This window comes from Electrophorus electricus, chromosome 19 (genome assembly GCF_041902795.1).
Source record: "Electrophorus electricus isolate QZ-2024a chromosome 19, ASM4190279v1, whole genome shotgun sequence".
NCBI lineage: Eukaryota > Metazoa > Chordata > Actinopteri > Gymnotiformes > Gymnotidae > Electrophorus > Electrophorus electricus.
In genome coordinates, this window is record NC_137515.1 from 343,326 (window position 1) to 367,633 (window position 24,308).

General features: G+C 41.7%; 1 protein-coding gene across 6 annotated transcripts in view; it reads right to left on the reverse strand.

Moving 5' to 3' along the window:
• Positions 1 to 359: 359 nt before the first annotated feature.
• The window catches only part of mef2ca (myocyte enhancer factor 2ca), a 30,264-nt gene continuing 6,315 nt past the window's right edge, over positions 360 to 24,308 (reverse strand). For 4 of the 6 annotated variants that reach the window (XM_027019426.3, XM_035535567.2, XM_035535566.2 and 1 more), the window contains 9 exons: positions 16,996 to 17,181; positions 13,960 to 14,163; positions 6,834 to 6,974; positions 6,060 to 6,246; positions 5,147 to 5,194; positions 4,434 to 4,600; positions 3,263 to 3,392; positions 2,799 to 2,934; positions 360 to 1,659 (listed from right to left, as the gene is read on the reverse strand). In XM_027019426.3, coding sequence (XP_026875227.2) covers positions 1,269 to 1,659; positions 2,799 to 2,934; positions 3,263 to 3,392; positions 4,434 to 4,600; positions 5,147 to 5,194; positions 6,060 to 6,246; positions 6,834 to 6,974; positions 13,960 to 14,163; positions 16,996 to 17,049 — 1,458 coding nt within the window. In that variant the 5' untranslated portion in view covers positions 17,050 to 17,181 and the 3' untranslated portion in view covers positions 360 to 1,268. Of the gene's footprint in view, positions 1,660 to 2,794; positions 2,935 to 3,262; positions 3,393 to 4,433; positions 4,601 to 5,146; positions 5,195 to 6,059; positions 6,247 to 6,833; positions 6,975 to 13,959; positions 14,164 to 16,995; positions 17,182 to 24,308 lie in introns of those variants that run through there. The other 2 variants (XM_081702907.1, XM_081702908.1) reach the window with 2 other exon arrangements.

Genomic DNA, 24,308 nt, shown 5'->3' on the forward strand with positions numbered 1-24,308 from the left:
TTATTTTTTAATGACTTGTTTTTGTATTGCCATTTAACATCACATTAACACTACATGCTTCAAAAAGGATTTTGTAGTATATAGAGTTTGTAGTATGTACACTGAATTGGTCATGAGGCCAGAAGTATTTTTGTCCATCATTCGTTTTTAGGTTAGGGTTACAGCACAACACTCTCATTCTACCTCACAAATATACTACCATGCACACAATTTGTCACAATTTGTCCTTCTATATATACATACAGATACTTCAATAATTTAGGGACTGCTTGGAGAAATATTCCCACAGTTGTACAATAAAAAGACACTACAATAAATAAAAACAAAAATGGCAACAAAAAATCTCAAGAACAGCTTGGTAAATTGTTTATATGGCTTTATTATTGGAGCTCATATGGCTTTACCTCTTTGTTCAACATTGGCAAAGCTTAAAATCACATTCTGGCTCATATGGTCAACAGGTTGCAACAAATGCTCTGCATTTCTTATGAAAATATAAGCAAAATGTATTGTACATCTTTTCCACCGGGGAGAGGCAATACATGACCCAGAGTACTTTTAAGTTGTTAATATGGCCCTTTGAACTAAATATTGACAACATTTACAATAGTTGTATAATAAAATGACTTTTTTCCTATTACTTGAAACTGATTAAGGTCCTTTGCACTGGGTCCTGGGGATCTAGTCTTTAAAAGTTGTGTGATATCTGTCCCTCCTTTGTGTAAATAATTCTGCAAATCCTGGCAGGTTATTTACCCCAATCTCAAAACCTTCTATTTACATAAATAGGTTGAACCTGCAACACAACAATATCCGTGACAACATGTATTGAACACTACTGAACGTTGATATGTGAGTCGCCCCGCCCCGGTCTCTACATGTACATTATTTGTACAATTCTAAGCCCTGAGACACATCAATGCGTGCTTTAATAGTTTAATTATGCATAATATATTACTGAACTAAAATTTAGCTTTTACCAAACAGAAGTACCAGGAAACTTCTCTTTTGTCCTGTATGCTTGTATAAATACAAACACACATGTATAAATGTGTGTGTATATACTTATTTACCCCTACACACAGCACAAGCAATGCATGCCCCCCCCCCCCCACAACCCTCCCTCCTCAGAAATGCACTCCTGTGTCTCTTATACCACTTTAATACTTTATGTAGCACTCACACTCAAGAAAAGAAAAATAATACTAAAAGTGAAATCTCCACAATAGAAAATCCCTCCATAAGGCCCGCGGCAGTGGCGTGCGCGATCATGAGGCCCAGCCCTCGGCCAGACGCACGCGTTTCACGGAAGGGCTGTCATGCTCCTCGTGCGAGGGCGGCCGCAACAGTCCCAGCGGTGAGTGAAAATCGCCGCGCTGCTCATCGCGCTCGCTACCCTCGTATGAGCTGCCGCAGCTGCTCAGGCTGTCGCCTGGCGAGCGGCCTGGGTCTTGCCGGAGCAGGGCGGGCACCGGCAGCGGGGGCGGGGCCGGGGGCGGGGCCGGCTGCTGCTGGGGAGGAGGGTTTGGATGCTGGCCGTAGGGAGCACTCCCAGTCCGGTCTCTAGGGGGCGAAACGGGTTCAGACTTGATGTGCAGGCTCTGAGCCGAGGGCAGCGAGAGAGTGGAGCTTGGGCATAACTGAGTGCTACTGCAGTTTCTGTGGAAGGAACGGAATGGTGGTTACCATAGGAGTGATTCACACTTGGGATGCTGGGGATGCTGTAGACAGGTCTCTACCACTTTCTGAAATGGCTGTTTTTGTCCCCACCATTTTTCAAAAGTGAAAATATTAGTGTTTCATCTACAAGCTGTCTTTGCTGCATTCATTCAATAATAATTAGTAATGATTAACTTATTTAGTTTAAAAAAAAACAAATATTTTATTCCCCTAATGACAGAAACATAAAATGTTTGTGCTTGTATTTTGTCACATGATGCCAAGATAACACCGCACGACTGACACTTCATGAAGTGAAACTATTTTTTAAATCAAAATAAATAGAAAACAATTTTAGCCTACTACATATATATTTTAAATCGGATTGCTGATATGTAGTTAGTGCTGATAGGCTTGACAAATGCTACCATAAAGCCTTCCCATGAATTCCTTCCTTTCAGTCCCCGTGCTGATTTCTTTGCATTGAGCGCACGTGCCCGACAACTTGAATTCTCAAAGGAAGTGTGAATATGAGCAGCAACTGAACTGACTGCAACACCTGTTGCACCTTCTTGTCACGCCCATCATGAGTACGCACACAACCACAAACAGTCACACACACAAACTAATGCCAGAAGTTATATTTTGAGGATATATTGTAATTAAAGTTGCTTTAATAGATTTTATAGTTCTTGATCATTTCTCATAGATGTAGAGACCAAAAGGACTAGCCCTATGCTTCAATCCCATACCCTACACTGAAAACATTGTTCTATATCTGTACTGGGAAATGTGACAGACAGAGAGGACCTCTCTCTTGTAGCAAAGTTTCTTTATTAGTTATTAAGCTTGTCTGTAATAAATGTTTAGTTTGACCTTTTTCTCAAAGGAGCTATATTAATAATGATTTAATGATAATATAAAGAAGTGTTTAACCTAACTATTCTTAAAAATCTGTTCACAAGATATTAAAATTCCCATTCAAACTACAACATATACCATATGCTAGCCCCATTCAAACTAGAACATATATCATATGCTAGCCCCATTCAAACTAGAACAATAACATCCCATTACTTACAACAGGCCTACAAGCTTAAAGGTTTCATTCCATCAGGTAGGATGTGTGTGGAGCTCACCCCAGGTGCCCGAGGGCCGGCTGCTGCATGTTTGGAAGATGCTGTTGTTGCCAGCCTGTCATGGAACCCAGGTGGAGAGAGCTGGAGCTGCTGAAACCTGACAGAGAGGTCAGGTCTGCACTGCTGAGAGAATACTCTGCAGACAGAGAGAGAGCCAATAAGTTTTATTGGAGTCACTGGCAGGAACAAGTTACTATTACTAGTTTCAACCCAATGGTGCCCTCCTGTGGTGACAGCTAGTGCCAAGTGCTTTAGCTGAGCATGTTTGCAAGATCTAATCACTTGCTCACTTTGCCCATTGTATTTATATATATCTTTTGCAGATATTCTAAAGGATAACATATTTTTGTAAATGCATAGAATTAGACTTCAAATTAACAGAGTTAGTCATCAATATTATTAAGATTCAATAACAGTGATTGTTGGGCATATTACTGTGTTGACAACATAAACTCCATCCTCACCTGTACCATATGAGGCAGAGATGGCTGAAGGGTATCCTCCCATGCCCTGCCCAGGCAGGGTTGGGGTTGCTACAGACACCACTGGGGTGGTCAAAGACTGTGCGGACTGCGAGTTGGTTATTCTCTGATTCTGTGGAACAACACATGAGTTTAGGCATAAAAAGAACACTGAAGATATACAAGTGCATGTGCAAACAGAACCACAGACATCCCTTCCTAAATACCTAATAGACAACATGATGCAAATAGCTACTAATTATTACTCTACTGTGTGATCATGTACCATCCGACCAACTCTATCATCTGCCACCCACTCAGAGGTCTCATTGTTACCATGGGAACACCTAAAGCAGTCCCCTTAGCAATAGAGTGAAAATGAGGTTGCTTCAGGACATAAAGGGTAGCAGAAATTTTACACTTTTGTCTAATAAAATGAATAGTGACTCCCATTACAATGCATTTTCAGAATCACTGATACTTATCACAATGTTCAGTTTGCCCCAAAATTTACTGACAAGTTGCAATAGACAAAACATTATATATAAAACTATAACAATCTCTCTCTCTCTTTCTCTCTCTCTCTCTCTCTCTCTCTCTCTCTAGAGATATATATATATATATATATATATATATATAAACAAAAGATGTTACAGTGAACTAACATCTCATTAGTATTAGCACGACAACACCGATAGTTTACACAATAATAATGACATCTTATTATGTCACCCTACAGCTGGCTGCATTCTGCTGAAAGATGCAGCCAAAACCACCACAACTAAGTAGGTAGATGCAATCTTTTAAAGGTAAAACGTAATGTACATGTCTATTTTTGGTGAAGTATCACTTTAAAAACAGGGCCTCAGTCCAACTAGCGATAGACTGGTTTGTGAGATCCACTGGTAAAGAGAAGCACTGGAGTCTGAGACTTTATCTGTGTCATCAGGGAAGTCAATAATTATTCCACAACTTACCAATAACATGTCAACATCCTCTGACTGGCCGCAGTTAAAGGAAAAGGACTATCATTAATGCAGGTGATGTCACAGAACCACTGTACAGCACGTCCACAATGGACTTAACCCTAAACCCTTGACAAGTCCCAAGATGGAATATTTAATGAAACTTCCTTTCCATCAGCCAGTTGAGGAATGTGTGGATGATTCCTTACGATAGAGGGCATGGTGTTCTTGGAGCCAGGAGGGATGAGCACCCGGAGGTCAGGCTTGCGGTTGCTCATGGACATGGGTGGGGGAGACTTGGCCTGCATGCCCTTGCTCATGCTCCCTGGAGAAGCCAGCAGACCAGGGGAGTTGCCATGGTTCCCATATCCATTTCCTAGGGAGCAAGCACAGTGAGGGGGGAAAATGGTCAAATCTACATGAGATGAGTTGGACGAGACTTTAATCACCAATTACCTGAACATATGAGATGTTAGACTGAAATTAAATGAATCTGCTTTCTTTCCACCATGGTATGTGTAGCAAGAGATACAGTCAGTGTATCTTCTGGGAAAGATCTTCACATCCTTCTGCCTTAAATACTCCTTTGTAAAGATTAATTTGTAATTTAAATATTAACAATCTCCAGCATTGTATTAAATTTAATTATTTACTACACTTTACAAAAAAGCATTTAACTATAGTAGTGCAAAGTTCTGCTTGCTGAATATGCTTTGTTTTGCCATTCTAAGGTGTAAATAGAGATGTCAAAAGATTCAGGATATTAGAATTAATTTTAGAATTCTTCTTGAAAAGCATCTTTAAATTTAATGTTTGAGGTCCTTTACCACAATACCTTACACCAGTGTTAAGTAAAGATACAGAGAGGAACTGTATATTGAGATTGCAAACATGCATGTATGGTAATACGCATGGGTCTTACCAGCACTGGTGCCCACGCTACTGGTTAGATCTGGACCCAAGAGGCCACCTGAGGTTAAGACACAGCGGACATTAAACAAAACTGGCATGGAAACACAATTGGTGGACAGCCGCCTCCTTCCTGCTTTGCCCCTTTAAGAAAAATCTAGACAGAGTCATTCAGCACCCGAGTCTCCAGCCTGCCCCTCCTGTGCTATATCTGCTGGAGATGGTGAAAAAACACCTTCCACAGTAAGCCTACCATGCCCACAATCCCTTCCTTGGCCCCATGGAGAGCATAGTACCATCCAAGAAAAACTTTTCAAAGTTGGCGTGGTTTATGGCACCTCAGGTCATGCCAAGACTCATATTTAGTTTCGCTCCTGTAATATGAAGCAAATTGTATGAGCAGGGCCAAGGATAATGACAGGGTCCTCCATGTCTCTGACCAGGGCAGAAAATAGATCTTTTTGACAATAACACCAAGGCTGCATAGAGATTAAACACCCCACACATGTGCCACAGCAGTCTTTCTGTCACTCCCTCGTGCTTCCCTTATATACACACCAGCCCTATGGAAAAGTAAAGGAATACTGTGGTTTGATAGATCCTGAGCTGACCACATTTCCTTTCAATGAGACCAAACTATGAGCAAAATCTAAATAGGCATGAAAAAGAAAAAAAAAGTCATCTTTTTAATTGATTGACTGATTGATTGATTAATAGGTAGCTCCAGTAGAGATTATTCAGCACAGGGGCAACTTTAAAAATTGCACAGTGCACAGTGTTTGAATTAAACCTCACTTCCACATGTAATTACACACAGTGTAATTACATGTGGTAATTACACACAACACAGTAATAATTACAACTGTCCATTTGAGCAACTTGCGGTGGTACATACATACATTTGAGCAACTTGTATTGGTACGCACCTGTGTTCCCAGCACTGGGAGGCCTGTGCGTGACTCCGGGAGACATGCTGTTCCTCTGGAGGGAGGGGTGGGCCAGTGGTAGCAGGTTGGGGTTCCCCAGAGAGCCCCCTGGGTGGCTGTAGATCATGTTGTTGGGGTTGCTTACTGGGATGGACACTGGTATATCATAGTTGGAAGGCGGGATGGTCTGCAGGTAAGTCACAGAGAGGAAACAAACAGGCATATAAGTATGTTTAAGTTGAGACAGACTGGACTATTATGTTTAAAACGGACTGGACCTTTATGTTTGAGATGGACTGGACTGTTATGTGTACATTTACATTTTATGGCATTTAGCTGATGCTTTTAACCAAAAAAAAAATACAACTTACAATTATGACTGAGCACAGCTCAAGCAATTGAGGGTTAAGGGCCTTGACCCAGCAACCTTCTGATGAAAAGTCAAGTACCATATCCACTGAGCTACCACTACATGTTTGACATGGACTGGACTGTTGAGGAATGAGGGATATGCATCCCTAAATAACACAAGCTACTTAGCTAGACTACCCTACTGGTACCTGTCACCATTATGCATGTTAGCCACAAATGTTATCTGACTAGTCACAACTAAGCTAGAATACTAACAAAATACTCTAATTGAGATATGTCTGCCAAGTTATCAAATATTTCTCATCATCTTTACATTGCACATATTCTGCTCAGTATATTCTGCTGAGCAGAAGCATCTCAGGCCGGCACTGCAGACGTGAGTAGTGAGAGCAGCAGACTTACACACAGCCTCTGCCTGCTGATCATGAGATCAATGTCCTCGTTGATTTTGCGATATTTTTCTTCTGACTCTGGACTATGGCCTGAATCATCAGCATCAATATCAGGACTGTCACAGCCATTCAGACCTTTCTTCCTCAGAGTCTGGAACAAAAAATAAACATCAAAATTCTAGGATCTAATACAGAACTGATTTAAGTATGATGGAGTAAAATTGAATGTTAATAAAAGGGCAGGTTTAAATGCACCTCAAATGAAAAGGAAACGCTTGATTTTGGAATGAACGATCTATATCTGGTGTATAAAACAGCACTGAAACTCAAGAGGATCTGGCAGGTAATGTCAATACATTACCCAGCAGCAATGTCCTGTCCTACTACATGAGGGCTATACTGGTGTACAAACACAAGGGCTTGTGTAGCATGAATGTCTGACTCCAGACTAGAGCATTTAGCTTTTGATCAGTCACTTAACCTGGTTTTGTTGTATTTCCGTGTCATAATAAGCAAATATCTTAGATTAACACTGTATTAAGGCATTCATGGAGAAATTTAAGAATCTTCTTAAGAATTTAAGAGGGTAATTTAATGTAATTAAGATTTAATAAGCAGATCGGAATGTGAAAATCTTACTTGTCAGAATAAGAAATGTTAACATTTACAAAACAATCTCTGTGCGTTAACAGCTCTGTGAGCTTTCACTTATATAAGATGCTCCACTAGGGAGCGCACTGAGGCTGCTCTACATATGCGAATGAAGGCTCCCAATGCAAACGACACACCGCAGGGTATAGCTATCCCCGTGGCCTCAGCCCTGTGGGGGTTGCTTGTGGCCATGTTGCTGGCTGACAGCTATCTGACTCATTCAAGACATTCCCATGCACCTGTCAGTGGTTTTGCACCTGTCCTTTCAACCTCACTGGCCTTGACGGGGGAGAGTGCTCAATGGCAGCCAATCGCAGTCTCGGACCACGGGGATGCCCGTAGAAGGTTATTTTTGCCTGCTGGGTGCCACCCAGTGTCCCAGAAACCCTACACCTCATGTCCCTCCTGCCCACATCAACCCCACCGTCATGCCATTTACAGGGCTCCGGCACCACAGCACAAACTCCACTCCATCTTGTCTGCCCTCTTCCATCACCAATACTAACAGACTAAACATCGCAGCTGGCGGAGTGGTCGGTCCAGGCTTCAGGACATGTTCAGCTGAGCATTCATCATCACTCACAGAAGACAAGCAGCAGATGACCAAAGCATGAGAACTGCATCCACTCAACACAGGCCTTGAGTAACTCGCACAGCATGATCAAGACCCATGAGATTTTTAGACAGTTTATATTAGGTTATATAAAAAACAAACTAAGAGAGAAAAAAACCCTCAGAACTACATTTTATCAGCTTCGGCAGATGAGCTAAAAGACAAGACAAGTGCTTGTGTGGTGAGAAATGAGGAAGAGAGAGACAGAGAGACAGCCCTCCGATCCTCCTTTCAGTCCCAGTCGGCTCAATTCCATGGTGGCTTGCTCCTAATTAAACCAGCTCTGTAGCCCTCTCCCACTTGGCACAGACAGCCCCCAGACTGTCAGCATGTAGACACGGCGTCCTATATAGCCTGCTAGCTGGTAACCTTCAGCCGAGAAACTGTTCTGTCCTGCATGTGTACTGGCAGGTGGTAGAGTTGGGGGGACAGCTGAGGCTCTGGCTGCCGGCAGCTGAGTGGGTGCCCGCCTGCCACACCTCATGCAAGCTTCTGCTCCCCCTAATATGCGTGCATGGGTGGTCTCCACACCTCCATCTGACAGCCAGCGTTGTCACGCCGTGTATCAAGGGACACTTTTAACAAGGACACAGCTAGAGTGGCGGGAGTCAGTGTCTTTGTGGCCTGAATGACAGCATGAAGGCATGTGCACAGACATGAAAATGCACAGACACACACACACACATATATACATACAAACACACACACACACACACACACACACATACACAGACGCACGCACAGGCATATACATACACTGATAAACATGCACACAAACATACACATAGGCATATCCACACTCTGATGCACACACAGGCATATATACACACACTGATAAACGTACACACACATACATGCACGCACAAATACACATACACACACAGGCATATACACACACTGTTACACGTACACACACACACACACACACACAGCCATATACGCACAAATACACACATACATATACACACAGAGATGCACATACACAGGCATATACATGTACAGATGCATACATACATACATACATACATACATACACACACACACACACACGCATATGGAGGCATAGCATTCTGGCCTTCTTTGCAGAATGCACCACATCTAAGACGCCCACTTCAAGACCAACATGAGACGCACTGACCACATAGAGACTGAGTTCAAGAGAATGCCACTTCATTGTCTTGTGTGTCAAAAAAAGATATGTTTGTAAGAGTTTATTCCACCACTTATATGCAGCGCTGACACATTTGCTGATGTGGAACATTTTGTGATTTTGACCATAGCCAAAGAGTCTACTGTGAGTCACAACCCAGAGGAGTGTCTGGCAGCCCTTCACCCTGGTACACTATGTTTTCATATGGAAAGAGACCTTTTTCAACACAACACAAGGCAGCTTGGACCACTGTGTATTCTAAAGAAAAAAGCATACTCCCATGAACACAAAAAAGTCAGAGAATGTCAGTGTCAGAGAATGTCAATGTCAGAGAAAACACACAACTTGGGTACAGGGGGTTTGAGGGAGTGGTTTTAAACACTATTGCAGTGGATCTGGGATTGAGTTTCATTAGAAACAGAATGGAGTGGGAGGGGCCACCCAAGCAGGCCAGAGCAGAGTCAGGATCCTATTAGTGTCACGTAGCCAGACACATGGGTGGAGGCCCCCATCCTGAAGGTCACATGACCGTAGCATGGCACACCCTGGCCTGCCTCCAGGGCTCCGTATCCACCCCACCAAGGCTGACCACAGCAGCTGGGCAGCGTCTGTAACTACAGCACCACAGGGGGCTTTTCAGGGTAATTCACCAGACTTTGATGCTCCAAGGCCCCTGTAATAGTAAATCAAAGGCGGTCTCTTCCAGAGCCACAAGCCATGCGCCTCTGTATTAAATGCACTTGAGGATGCAATTATGAGTGTGTAAGGATCCCAGGAGATGGACTCTTCCCAAAGCAGACCCAGTGAATACCCAATCCAGCCACAAAACTATGGATGGGAGCCCAAAAAATTGAGTTAAGCTCACCCAAGGAGAATGCCCTGTATGACCTGAGTGGCATCAACCTGGTTTGACTGTCAGTTGGTGAAAAATGACATTCCTTTCCTGTGCGTGCTTCATTGCTCATCTGATGCAGTTGTCAAACAATTTCTTAACCGTTTTGTAAATCCCACATTCATTCACACTTTGTGAATTTTTAGGAGCCAGCATCAAGTGCCTTCTGGTAAGATATCACACACTGAAAAAGAGCCATGTCCATTTTAATTCTGTGGGCCATTCAACTGCCTATTAAACAGGCCTCTGTGCCTAATTTTTCCATTACAGCTTCTCTAGTGGAGAGGACAGTATGGTTATTCATGTTAAAGTATTACTGATAATGCCTTTCAAATCACAATGTGGCTCACTGTCATCTTGTATAGGGCCCCTAGAACTGGACTTGACTAATCACATAGTTCTTACAGACAACTTTCTCTGTCTGTCTCGCTCTATGTTTCTTTTGGTGTGTCACTTAATAGTTTTTCTCTTGCACTCCTTATCAAGGGCAGTATAGCAGAAAAGAGGTCATGACATATTAATAGCCTAGGCTGTTCACACACTTTTGTTAAACAGAATTGTTTACAATATGATGACTTCATTTTGAAGTTGTGAAGGACATCTGATTCATATAACACATATACATAATAATTAATGGACTCTATAACTAAAACCAACCCTTGTTACTGTTCAGTAGTGTTGTTGGGGGAGGGGCCATATAGGCTGATAAATGCACCAACTCGAAAAACAGGAGTAAGTTTTCTTAACAGTATCTGAAACGTGAGCGTGTAACTGCCAACTCGGGTTTCTCTTCAGTTTTTTTTCAGCTACATAGCTGAGCAGATGGTAGATATGAATAGAGGCAAACAACTTGGAAAAGATGAGGGAGTGAGAGAAGGAGAAAGATCACATGGACAACAGAAGCTTTTATTTCCTCTGTCGAAAGTGTGAAAAAATACACGTCCTAATACACGTCCCTAAGCTGTTGGGTGTTTTATAGCGCTTTTGATCAGCTATAACATTTCTCCAAGGAAGAGTGGGTGGGGGCGAGTGGGTCTCCACACTCCCGCTCCATGCCTGTTCCTCTCCCTTCCCCTTGGCATGACGGCAAGCCAGTTCTATTCTTAGCTGTGCTGCTTTCTATTTTTAGAAAACTACCGGTTTTCAGGCATTTAATGGGGGAGAGACTATGGAAAAAAACACAGACACACATGCAATGGGACTTAGAGAGGAACAGAAGGATGGGCTCATGGGCTGGGCATCTGTGTGTCATTTGTGCGTGTCTCTGTGAGATGTTCGGCTGATCTCTGCCTGAGACAGAGCATGGAAAAGAGGCAAAGGGGAGTAGGCTGAAGAACGCAAAACGTCTTCCATCTTAGAAATACCCATGGGTCCTTGGCCAAGAGCACAAAATACAACAAGCTGTTACCAAGTGCAGCAGTAAACCCCTTTAACCCTCCCACCCCCGTCAAAAAGGAGGGGGGGGAACAAAGATGACTTTCTTTGGTGAAATTCTTGCTGAGCACAACTTTGTAACATACTGCTCTCTTTTCACAGTCATGTAATATTTTACAGTTTATTTTTCCACCGCACTCTCGAATACACACAGGTTTGCTGTCGTCCTTTTGTTTGTTTTATGAGATTATCCTTGACTAACCCTGAACAACATTTTCACAACCATGTTCGATTTTCCATCACCATTACTCTGTGCTGTATGGTTCTCCCAAATCACTTCAAATAAATATTTTATGTATAAAATTTTGAAATGTGATATTTTATTAAACAGATGAATATGAGCTCAGTGGGTATGCTTTCACATAGCAGGCTTTAGTATCGGCAGGATGTAGTGCTCCCTGTCATACTTGCTGTAACAACAATATGACAACGTAAAGGCAGACTGGCAAGCTCAACAAAACTGCATCTTTAATTGTCCATTGACCATCAAGCTACAGGAAAGGAGTAGTGTGTTGAACAGTTACATGAACAACCCACAACTAATAAACTAATACACCACAATTGCTACTAAAATGGCCTACAACTGTAGTAGGAAATTTGAATATGTTGAACACAGTTTGAACACACAGTCTCATCTATTGATTGGAAGAAAAACATTTACTTTTGCATTACATGAGTAGATAAGTCTTTTTGTGGGAGGACTAAGAAGGAAAATATGAAAGTAAAATAACAGAAGTTTCTCACTGCTTAAGAATGTGTTGGCATGCAAGTACATGAAGACAAATTATCTAATTAATGAGAGAGGTAAATAGTTGGAGGCAAATGTGCCTGAAATTCAGCCAGCGCATTAAGCAGGTAAAGGAGTTCATTTGAAATAATATCAATGTGCCAAATGCTTAAGGGAAGGTTTTCCATGGCATATGTGAGTGTTTGACAGCTACACTTGAAGAGCTGGATTCAGTCACCTCCAGAAGCTTCTAGCACATACCAAAACACAAGAGGTCAACCATCATATAAGCAATGAAGCTTTTCTGAATATTATTAGCCAGGCAGGTAGTCATTTACACTGTGACCTTAGGAAATAATTAACAGACCTTTCGCTTTCCCACTGTATCCCACTCTCCTGGGTGTCTGTGTGTGCTGAACATGTAGCACGGCACCAGTTTTAAAGATTAAAAAGAGCATTTTCAGATTACACTAATCGATGAAACAGGATTATCCTGGCCTGTGGAAACTTGACACTGTGAGCGGCACTCAGCATGCCGTGCTGTTTTCTTTAGCAGGTGACCTCACGCCAATCCCTCATTCTTATCAAAAAAAAGAAAAGAAACTAAGTGTGATTACCTCACCCTCAGGGCAGGCAGGGACCACCTTTGTTCATGGCCTATCAAACAGTTAACAACAGCCTGAACAGTTTACCTGTAGTAATTGAGCTGAACTGGCCCAGACAAAGTGCAAAGCAAAATTTAGCATAACTACCACAAATAGATTACTCACTCTAACCCATCTGCATACCTATGTATGTTCATAAAGACAATGTCTCTTAAGCACATACGTATTGGGTTGTCTAGTTGTCTAAAGCATCTACAAGCCACTTTTTCTACTTTAGAGCCTTAGGCTATTGGAAGGGTATGGCAATTCTCTTCACCAACATCTAATGTTCATCTGTAGTAGAAAAGGCTGGTTTTCCTAAAACCTCTACTCGGGTTACTCTTAAGATGCACTGAGAACCTGGGCGTTCTTTCTTATTCAAGAAAGAAAAAGCCTGCCAGGTCTGACAGGTGTTCATAGAAGTCGACTTCTCTTGCAGACCAGTTTTTCAGTATTTTGTAAAGTTGTAGCAAACTCAGAGAGGGAAACAGCAAGCTCTTTGTCAACCTGACCCCCAACCTGTGACCTTTACAAGAGCTCATATGTCACAAAAAGCAGCAGTAATGAGTGAGGGATAATAAATCCCATTGCAGACTACGTTGTTTGGGTGGTGGACCCTGCTTGTCCCCTTAAACCTGTTACATAAGAAGGCTGTGAAGGAATCAAAGTCTTCCTGCCATCCTTTAATGAGCCTTGAGCCCAGCTAATTCACCAGGCTGCTACGAGCCACACTTCTTCTGCAAGGCCCATATTACAACAACTCCCACCAGATTCAAGCTAAGCAGATGAGAAGCCCACCAGCCAGCAGCTTATGTTCATTGGCTGTACTTTTAAAAAAGCAATTAGACAAAATGCTAACCTAGTCTACAAGACCTTTCTGAATATACCTATGTGCTGAAAAGGCATTTTAAATTGTGGTGACTGTGCTCTCAGTTCAATAAACACGCAATCTCAAACTTTTCAGCACTATAAGACCTCATACAAGTGGCCAGCACTCCGAGAGCTCAACTAGCAGGGGAACCCACCTCCACGATGTCTGAATTGGTCCGACTCTCATGGGGCTCGTTGTACTCGGTGTATTTCAGCAGAACCTTGTCCATGTCGGTGCTGGCGTATTGGAACAGCTTGTTGGTGCTGTTGAAAATGATCAGGGCGATCTCGCAGTCACACAGCACACTCAGCTCGTAGGCTTTTTTCATCAGGCCAAACTTCCTCTTCGTGAAAGTAACCTGAAGGAAAAGGTGCAACTGCTGGGTTACATTATGTAACTTACCACTCCATAAATGTCATTCACAGGTACTAAAATCAACAAGGTGACCAAATTCAGTCAAATTATACACATGACTGAAATTCTACTCCAAACTAGCACCATTTTACTTTGTGTTTGCATCATCTTAAACAAAGCATTTGACAACAGGCTGTAGTTAACTAAAGCTATCAATGCATCACATGCCGTGCTAAATATAGCACGGTGAGTCCAAGGTGAAATTCTGCCCAGCAGCCTTCATAAATTGACTGCCCCTGGGTGGCAGGGTTCATAGGACAGTACTGGACAATGATAACATCACCCAGGCACACAGACAGCCGAGAGCTTCTATTTACATACTGTAGCACAATTACAAAAAGGTGCATCTCTGACCTTCATTCTTCCTTGTAAGGTATGTGGGCTTTTTTGAGAAGGCACCCTATTACTGAGAATATGCTGTCAAAAGCTTCTCTCTCTTGGGTAAAGAAGATATTGATTATGTGAATACATATAAATAATTTAATTATTTCAATGTATCTACTGTGTGCGTGTGTCCACACCAATGACACATGGTTTTAGTGACTGAGCTGTGATGCAGGCTCTTTGGCTCTTTGGCGGATCAGCAAATAAAGTGTGTGTGTGCGTGTGTGTGTGTGTGTGTGTGTGTGTGTGTGTGTGTGTGTTTAGGTTCTTGATCCCCATGTGTGGACGTCACTGCCTCTGTCACAAACTCCAGCAGGGTGATCTTCACACTCCTACAGCTCTGCTCTCACACACTCTCACCTCCACATGATTTAGATTACAGACACACACCACGCCAGGCCCCAAACACACACGCACTGGGAACGACAGATGACTTACACACGCACACTTGACACATGCCCACACACAGACACACACATAGATTCAGTACAACATGAGGTTTCATGAACTACCATCAACACTTCTTAAAGGCTCAGAAAATGTGATCCGGCTGTCTGGCTACTCAGTTTCTCAAGCATTTTTAATATTTTACACCCAGATAGGTCAGATTTTTTAAAACTTGCTTTGTTTTCAGGGACTTACAAACAATTGGCCATTTAATGTGCTGACACAAACACAAACAGCCCCAAAACCTTTGTTCAGTCATCTGAGTCAAACACACTATAAACTTTTTTCATTCCGCCTCCTTTACTTTTTGGCCCTTTAGTGTTTTACTTTTAAAATCCTCAAACAACGTCTTACATTAGACATACAACTTCACCCACAGACAGTACCATGAGGTCACATGATGGGGTCCGCAAAGGCTGGAAGGCGGTAGACACACTTCACAATCCGTAAGACCACTCATAGCCCTACATTCCCCCCATCAATAAAATGAATAAATCTGTGGGACAAAAAAGAGTGAAGCACAGAGGAGAAAAAACTGAAAAGTTCAGAAACACTGCTCCTGCTCCTTCACTGGGGCTGGTGGGGTTTGGGGGCAGGAAGCACATTTCAGTGCATTTCCTGTCATAACAGGAAGGCTCCAATGCCCCCCTCCCCCCTGCATAATGTATTTGCTTCTGCTTCCGGGTGTGGAGATAGGGAGGGGGAAGGAAAGGTGGAAATGTGCCTGATAGGCACCAATTTACCCTTTCTGGCCTGAGCTGCTGCCATCTTGAACACTGGGGCATTGTTCTGATCCAAATGGCAGCTTCTCGGACCACAGTGTGCTCTGAAGAGCACTTACTTTACGCTTGAATTCTTCATTCAACATGGGTACGAGCATGCTTGTTAAACTGTAAGCACATTGTATTAATATACATACATGCAAACACACACAAAAAGACCTCATGAATTTAGATCTGATTTAAAAGAAGAAATTTATCTCAGGAACAGCAGACAAACATGGTTATCTGATTAGTTAGAATTTATGTTGTCATAGGATGGTAACGTGTGCCATTATGTACAAAAAAGTTTAAAATTATACTTCCATTTGTGGCTTGGCAAATCATGCAACAAGTGAATTTTTCTTTCTCTTTCTCTTTGGTCACAAAGTCTATGACATTTAGAGCCAGATTTCCATTAACCGTGTCTGTCTAAGAAACTCAAAAAGAAGGCAATTACCAAAAGCACAAAAACATGTCTTTACATGTTTGTGTGTGTTACAGTAATACATGAAAAATGTCTTAATAACTGCACACACAGTGTCATCATCTGCCCATAAAATGAAAAAAACTCTGACCTGAATGAAATACAACCCATATGATAGACAATAAATATCTTCAGGCAGAAGCAGAGGCCAAACGCAAAGTTGTGTGTGCTTCCTGCACTGCTCCTCCTTCACATTAATTATTCAAGTTCTCTGGATCAAACCCGGGGACACACATTCCAACTGCTATTAAATCATGGCTCTTCCAAATGCGTAAGAGCATAGCCTAGAGTCATTCACCTATGGATGACAATTACCCTAATATCATTCAGAACACACAAACACAAACAAACACACACATACACATGTACACACATACACACATGCACACTCTAACACATATAGGCAAGCAAGAAACAGCTCTTGCCCAGCATGTGAGAGTCTTGTGACATGGTGACGTCAGCTGTTGGCACTTCCCTACGTGATGCATGTAAAGTGAGTGTCAGTGAAAATGTGGGGGGGGGGGTGAGTTTGTGTGCATGTGTGAGGGACAGAGAATATGTTTGAGTTAGTGTAATAGACAGATAAATAGAGATTGAAACCTCAGCATACTTGGGAATAAGCATGCTCTGTGAGTGTAACTGGCATATATTCATGTTGATGTATTTATGCTATAATCATGTAACCCGCTATCCTTTTTACCTGTCTGTTGCGTTCATCCATAATTCGTGCAATCTGAATTTTCTTCCTCCCCATTGTTCCACTCTGATGGTCGTTCTTTTTGCCCAAGTAAATGCTTTCGTCCTTCTTCCTTCTCACTTTCCACTCCTTAGTCCAGTTCTCCTGCTACTGTAGCTCCTCTCAGTTCAAAGACTCCACCACACACTCCTAAATAGACACAAAAAGAAAGACAAATCACATCAGATAAGAAGTCTGAAAACATGACCCTACTGTGTCAAAAAATGAAAGCAGCAGCTATCCACACAGATGATATGGACCCATGTTGAATTACCTATACCAGATCTGTATTCACCAACTTCTCTAACATTAATTTCTTACTTGTCTGAAAAAAATGTTTTTATTCAAATCATGCAAAGAACATTTTACTTCTTATGGAACTTCTGATACGCAGAATCTGCATTATAACTAAAAACCACAGTGGAGGACCCCAGAGTAACTATTTAAATGCGTTTGGTCATTGCATGAAGTTGCCTGCAACCTGTAAGCTAACAGAGCTATTTGCTGTGAGAACCCCCTCCCCAAGAGCCTGTGTTATTGGCTGTGAGAGCCCCCCCGAGAGCCTGTGATATCAGCTGTGAGAGCCCCCTGACAGCCTATGATATTGGCTGTGAGAGCCCCTCCAAGATCCGATGCTATTGGCTGTGAGAGCCCTTCTGAGACCCTGTGCTATTGGCTGTGAGAGTCCCTCCAAGACCCTGTGCTATTGGCTGTGAGAGCCCCCTGAGAGCCTGGATATTGGCTGTGAGAGCCCCTCCAAGATCCGATGCTACTGGCTGAGATAGCCCCCCCGAGACCCTGTGTCATTGGCTGTGAGAGGCCCTACGAGACCCTGTGCTATTGGCTATGAGAGCCCCTCCAAAACCCTGTGTTATTAGCTGTGAGAACCCCTCCAAGACCCAGTGCTATTGGCTGTGAGAGCCCCTCCAAGACCCTGTGTTATTGGCTATGTGAGCCCCTCCGAGACCCTGTGCTATTGGCTGTGAGAGCTCCCTGAGAGCCTGTGATATTGGCTGTAAAGTACAGCAACATGAGAGGAAAGAGGCTGCAGGAAAGCCTCCGGTGCAAATGCACTGGGGAGATGGTCAGTGGAGATGGGTTGTCCTCCAGTCAGAACAAAGGCAGCGACAAAAAACCCCCAAAAAGTGCTTCTTTTACACATATTGACTGAATCAGTTGTTGTTGGTGCCGGTGCGTACATTTCCACCCTTTAGCCCCCTCTTTGCCCACTTTGAATCAACTCCAAATTGTCTCAAATATGTAAAGGATTTGTAAACAGGAGCCTCATCATGTAGCAGCAATGCCGCTACTGCTAACAAAGTTACAGGAATGTTTTGGCCACAGTTAAGCATTCGAATTTGAAAGGCAATCCGAAATCTATCGGCTTATGAACAGAGTAGATCGGCCAAGCAAGGCTAATAAACACAGTATAGCAAATTCAAGTCGACATACAGCAATTTCAGAATGTTTAATAACTATTTAGGGATATTTGGGGTTTCTAGATTTATATTTTTTTTAGTCCGCATATAGTACTTGATATATATGTAGAAGCTTTACCTACTTAGGAAATTTTGGTACATTTAATTTCAGTACCTTTCAAAAACTTCTTCTCTGCTGGTACATTTGCCTTGTACACCTTCGATAATACCCTACATGGCTGTGACTGAGCAATGTCTTATGTAACTCTAAGCAGCTCAACACAGCTTTTAATTCACTAAATCCAGACTCAGTTTATTCTCTTTAGCTACTGCCTTCATAAGAAACTTAAAGCACTACCGTGGTCCCCCACATAGACCCTGCATGTCCAGCTGAGTACACTAAGCCATAAATTACTTTGACTTTTAGCTGAGAACTCAGGCAGTTATTGTTATTTTCAAAGTTCAATCATTTTATGTAGCTAGAGAGCAAAGTCCCATGAGAATAATGTTTTTGTTAGCTGAAACAGGAGAAATCATCACAGAGTGGTGAGTGCAAGTCTGCGGTGATTTTAATTCACAGTAGCACTCAAGGTACCATTAAAAGTGTTATTGGGAAGGTGTAGGACAGAGGTGTAGAGGTAAATGTTAAGGAGCACTTCACAGTCACAGGTTTTATGAGTTCTTATGCACTAGCATGTTTATTCATAAGATAGACTTACAGACTGGGGGAAACTTGGAGAGTGTTGGCGACTTCTCTGAGTAACGTGTTGGTCAGAATGAAGAAATAAACATAAAAAGGCAGGGCTCAGGAATAGTTCACCCAAAGATGTACCTAAGACCACATAAAATATACTAATGATGGTCAGCAAGGAGGTCTGCCATTTAGGATTAAGAGTCAAACTTTCCTTTGAATCATTTGTTAATTAATGTCTCTACCAGTCGCAGGACAGAAAAGATCTTTCCTGGTGTTGTGAGCAGCACAACAGTTCATTCATGTTAAGATAGTAGCAAGATAACAGTTAGGGCGTTTTAACACTTGTCCCAAATAGTTGAGTCTGAACCCAGGACCGATTCTGGGCTCGTTTGAGGGAGGGGCTCATTATCGCCGGTTTGCTTTCACACACAAGAACTCTATGTGAACCGTGGGTTGATTGTGCAATTCCACATATCACTTTACTGCATGCAGGTTACCAAAATATTAGGAAGAACTTCATCCATTGGCTGTTTTTTAAATTATTTTGCTTGTATACAAATACTCAAGTGGAGAGGAACAGCACTTCTGGGATGCATGGAATTTTCATTTTTGTTGCGTCTATAGATTCCTTTTTTCCTGTAAAATGTACTTGTAGTGCGGTACAAAAATGTTAGGTACCTGAGAAAAATGAATGTAAAATGTTTATCTAGATAATAAGCATTTATTTACAGAAAATACATGAAAATTGAAAAGGGAGTAATACAAGTCAGTGCAGTCACCTTATAGTATGAACCACTCACAAGCGGTGGGTCTTCCACATCTGCTGCAGACCACACCAGAGCCCATTAGAAGCAAACCCCAGACCACTGATTTCACCAAAGATAGTTACACTGGACCGCTGCCGGAATCGAAAACAGCTTTCACACTTGATCAAACATACCGAACTCGCCAAGCAATCGGACATGGGTTCAGAAAAAGCTCTAGTGTGAAAACATCCTTACACAGCACTGACACTGTTTCCTGAGATGAGCCATCAGGTCTCAGATAACTCTCTGTAGGAACTGAAAAGATCTCTTTGCTCCTTCATTATACGCCTGCTGAGAAAAAGAAACAGCATGGGGGTTCTTGACATAAAAATAATTGCAAGCCTTAAACAATGGCCTTCAAAAGTAACTGATTGAGTTTTTATAAGTTTTTAAGCTCTTAAGCAAAAACATATAACCTGGGCATTCTAAAGTATGTGGATTTTAATGTTCATAAATCCTTCAAGTCTGAAGAGACAGACTATGACATTATTTGTTCAAGTCTGCCAACAGCTTTGAGGCTGAGGCATATAACCTCATTAACACCATCTTTCAGGGCATTCAACATACTAAAAAGCCTTGCCAGGCTGAAGAGGACCTTGTCAGTGCATGTTGGAGCACCTCGTCAGGGCTCGAGGCATACCCCAGAGTTGCCAGACGGTGGACTCTCAAACAAGGAAGTGTGTCATCACAAACAACACCCAGCAGTTCACAGAGAGACAAAATGACAGGAAACTTTTGCAGAGATGCTCATGGACGGAAGTGACATCAGAGAGGAAAGACAATAAAAGATCTAAAAGGTGCTTCCTCCCACAAACTGCTTCAAGCTTAAGAATACGAGAGTGTCCACTAAAAATGATGATTGCCCTCAAATCAAATGCTGTTTATGCAGATAACCCAAATTTATCCTTGTATAATAAAGACCAAGGACATTGAGCTTGATTACCTTTTAACTTTATTAAAACTTAATTTCATGTCTCAAAAGTTTGTCAAAGTATATATTGTGACAGAAATAAATGTCATAATTTCTAAACTGTGACTGTGAAGATGCAAAATTTCAAACAAACCTAACTTCTCTTTACATATTAATAAGTTACACTGTTGAAGTGTAACCACAAATTTAAATATGTACCTTTTCTTAATAGGGTATCCTGATATAGCATGACTAAGACTGTTGGCAAACAATGAGGTAATTACTGTATATCTCTTCAAATATTTGTTCATAAATGTGGATAAACAGTGGAGGAGCTTTTATTTCTGTCTTGGGTAAATTCATAATTTTGGTTTCCAACAGTCTAACTAAGTGATCATTTTCTTATGTATCCTCATATTCCCCATGTTATGTATATTTCCCCATGTTCCCCCCTTTCCTTCCTTTGCCATTTCTCACAGTAAATACTTTGAGGTCTCTGTGCTGTCTATCTAGAGGAAAAGCTAGCAGTGGCAGCCAAGAGTCTGTATCAATCACAGGCAGAAGACCCCACCCTCCCCCCACCCCATTGACCTGAAACTTTCCAAGGACAGAAGGAGATGGGCACATATCTCGTCCTTGTCTCAAAGAAAGTGCACATGCTACAAAAGGTGGTCGAGCTGCAGAACAAGCGCAGCTTCTGAGACATTCCCATACCTGGCACCTCTCTCAGCACAATGTGGAGCATCAGTACAGAGCAGGACCATGCATTGTTTGAGGAACTTTCTGCACAGCAGCAGGTTTGCAGGACCTTGGTTATTCCTACAGAAGGTGTGTCCCTGTAACCAATTTGGTGCAGGAGCAATGAGCATGTAAACATTCAAACATATGACTGCTCCCACAGACCAGTGGCAGATTCCATGTACTCAACTCGACTGCTTCTCTATCAGCTGATGAATCAGCAGATGCCTTCGACTGAGCCCAGGTTCATGCCGGACTTTTACTCCTTAACTGCAAATCTAAAATACACATCACAACCCATCAGGAAGCAAGCTTCAACATGGCAGCAGCTCTCTAACTATTTTCCTGCACATTCAACTTCTCAGATCTTTTCTTGGGAGCCTGCCTGTGACTTTGGCACCATGCAGTTTTGGGCATTAATTTGCATAACTTCCTTTTTGCTGTAGAGCTCTGTGTGGCAGCTGCAGTCTCACTGTGTGGGCTGCGTATGTGCTCCACCACTAACCAACATGCCCTGCCAACTGACACTCTGCGGCCGCCCGAAGCCACATGCAAAGACATCATTGCTTGTGTTTGTGTGATTATTTTAGGTGCAGTCAAATAATGAACCTGCATGTGTAACCAACATTTGCAACCTTACTAGCTACCGAATGGAAGAAGCATTAGATTATCAGGGCAGTACTTTTCTCCCTCCACTTGATCCCGTTATAATCATAGGAATTTGAGTATATGTATAAGGATTATGAGTATATGTATAAGGATTATATGTACAAGAATTATGCATATTTGAGTATATGTATACGGATTATGCATATATGTATAAGCATTATGAATATATGTATAAGGATTATGCATATATGAGTATATGTATAAGGATTATGAGTACATGTATAAAGATTATGAGTACATGTATAAAGATTATGTGTATATGAGTATATGTATAAGGATTATGAGTATATGTATAAAGATTATGTGTATAGGAGTATATGTATAAGGATTATGAGTATACGTATACTATGGCTACTATGCATACTTTCCCAGTTTTTCCAGATTGCATCTTTGTTTTGAATCTGTGCTTGATATCCTTAAGCACTCTTGACTCCCTTCTCAAGGTGAAGAACTGATTTCCCTGTTGGTTGGCTCAGAGATCTGTGTGTGGCACGTGCAGCAGGCTGTTCTCCAGCCCCTCCACACTTGGCTCCCAAAGCAGCCAGAGGCGTGTTGGACACAGTGCAGGCCTCTCATATCCACACTCTCACTCAGCATGGACCTGCACCTCATCCCTGCACATGTTCCCACCTTTTTAGCCTCTAATGTGGATGCCTGAACACACTTAATTTTCTGGTATTTGAATACTAAAATAGTCAAAAGTGCAGAACAACAGAAAGTGCAGAACAACAGAAAGTTCTGTGGAGAGATGCAGGTTCAAATGTAAGGCAAATAATAACACATTTTTGGATTTTGGTTAAATGTGGGCAGGGCTATGTGAGCATGGATGTGGCTATATGAGAGGAGTGGGCATGGGTCTCTGAGCATAGGCGTGTCTCTCTGTTTGTGTCTGTGGTCTTCTGAGGGTGGATGTGGATCTCTGAGTGTGGGAGTTTTCCCAGTGTGGTAAACCAAAAGTGCATGACGTCAGGTATCCACCCTGTTCCTCCTTCGAACTCCACACTCCCTCTCACGGACAATTAAGCAGGTGCTAAAACAAAATAACAAATGGTTTGTTCCAAACTACCTGGATCATTTAACTGGACATACAAAGAACCCAGATTCTATACCCGGATTCATTTACTCATTAAAGATAAATACACAAGTATACAAAATGATATATTTTAAGGATCCCACAGACTTCATTTTATCAGATAATGAGATAAATCTGCTCAAGGATTATACTGATGTCTTTTGCACATATTGCTGCACACTTCTTTTTCTTTAAAACAATTTATGAATGTGTCTTTTTTTTCTCCCAGGTGCTAATAAGAAACAAATCCAAAGCATGGACAGCTTTTTAAAGATTTTAAACAATGTACTGATTAAGTTTTCAAACATATCAGAGGGCAATGTCATACCTATGAATGAATGTTTCAACAGCTATGACATAAAACCTCAACTAATATTTTCATTTCACCCTTGTTTGTGAGCCAAGTACTTTAATAGTTTTTTTAAGTATGACTGATTACCTTTTATTGTATTATAAAGAATTCCTATGGGGTTTTTTTTCTGTTCATTTTGAGTATTTTCCCAAAACACAAATTATATGAAAAGCATTGGATAACATGATGAAATCCCATTAAATTAATTACTGATTAGTGACAAAAAGTTATTTTCTATTCTGCTTTCATCAGTAATTCCTAAACATTGTTATATAATTCACCTTAGATAAGATTTTTTTATATATAAACCTAAGTGTTAATTTACAAAGATAAAACTATATAAAATATTACAAACTAAGAAAAAGTGGCTAGATCAGATATCTGTCACATATCTATCAGGTATCTATCACATGACAGCAGTGCCAAACTCCAATAATGTACATGTAGCTTGCCACTCCATCTTTTTCACCTAGTAACCATGGAAAATTATTGACATCTACTAGGAGACAAACTGTTTGGCTGAATCATAGACATTGCCTATAGACATTTATAACCCTACAGCCAACAACAAACTATAAAACTTGCAGAGGGTAATTATAATCATAGTAAAATCCATCC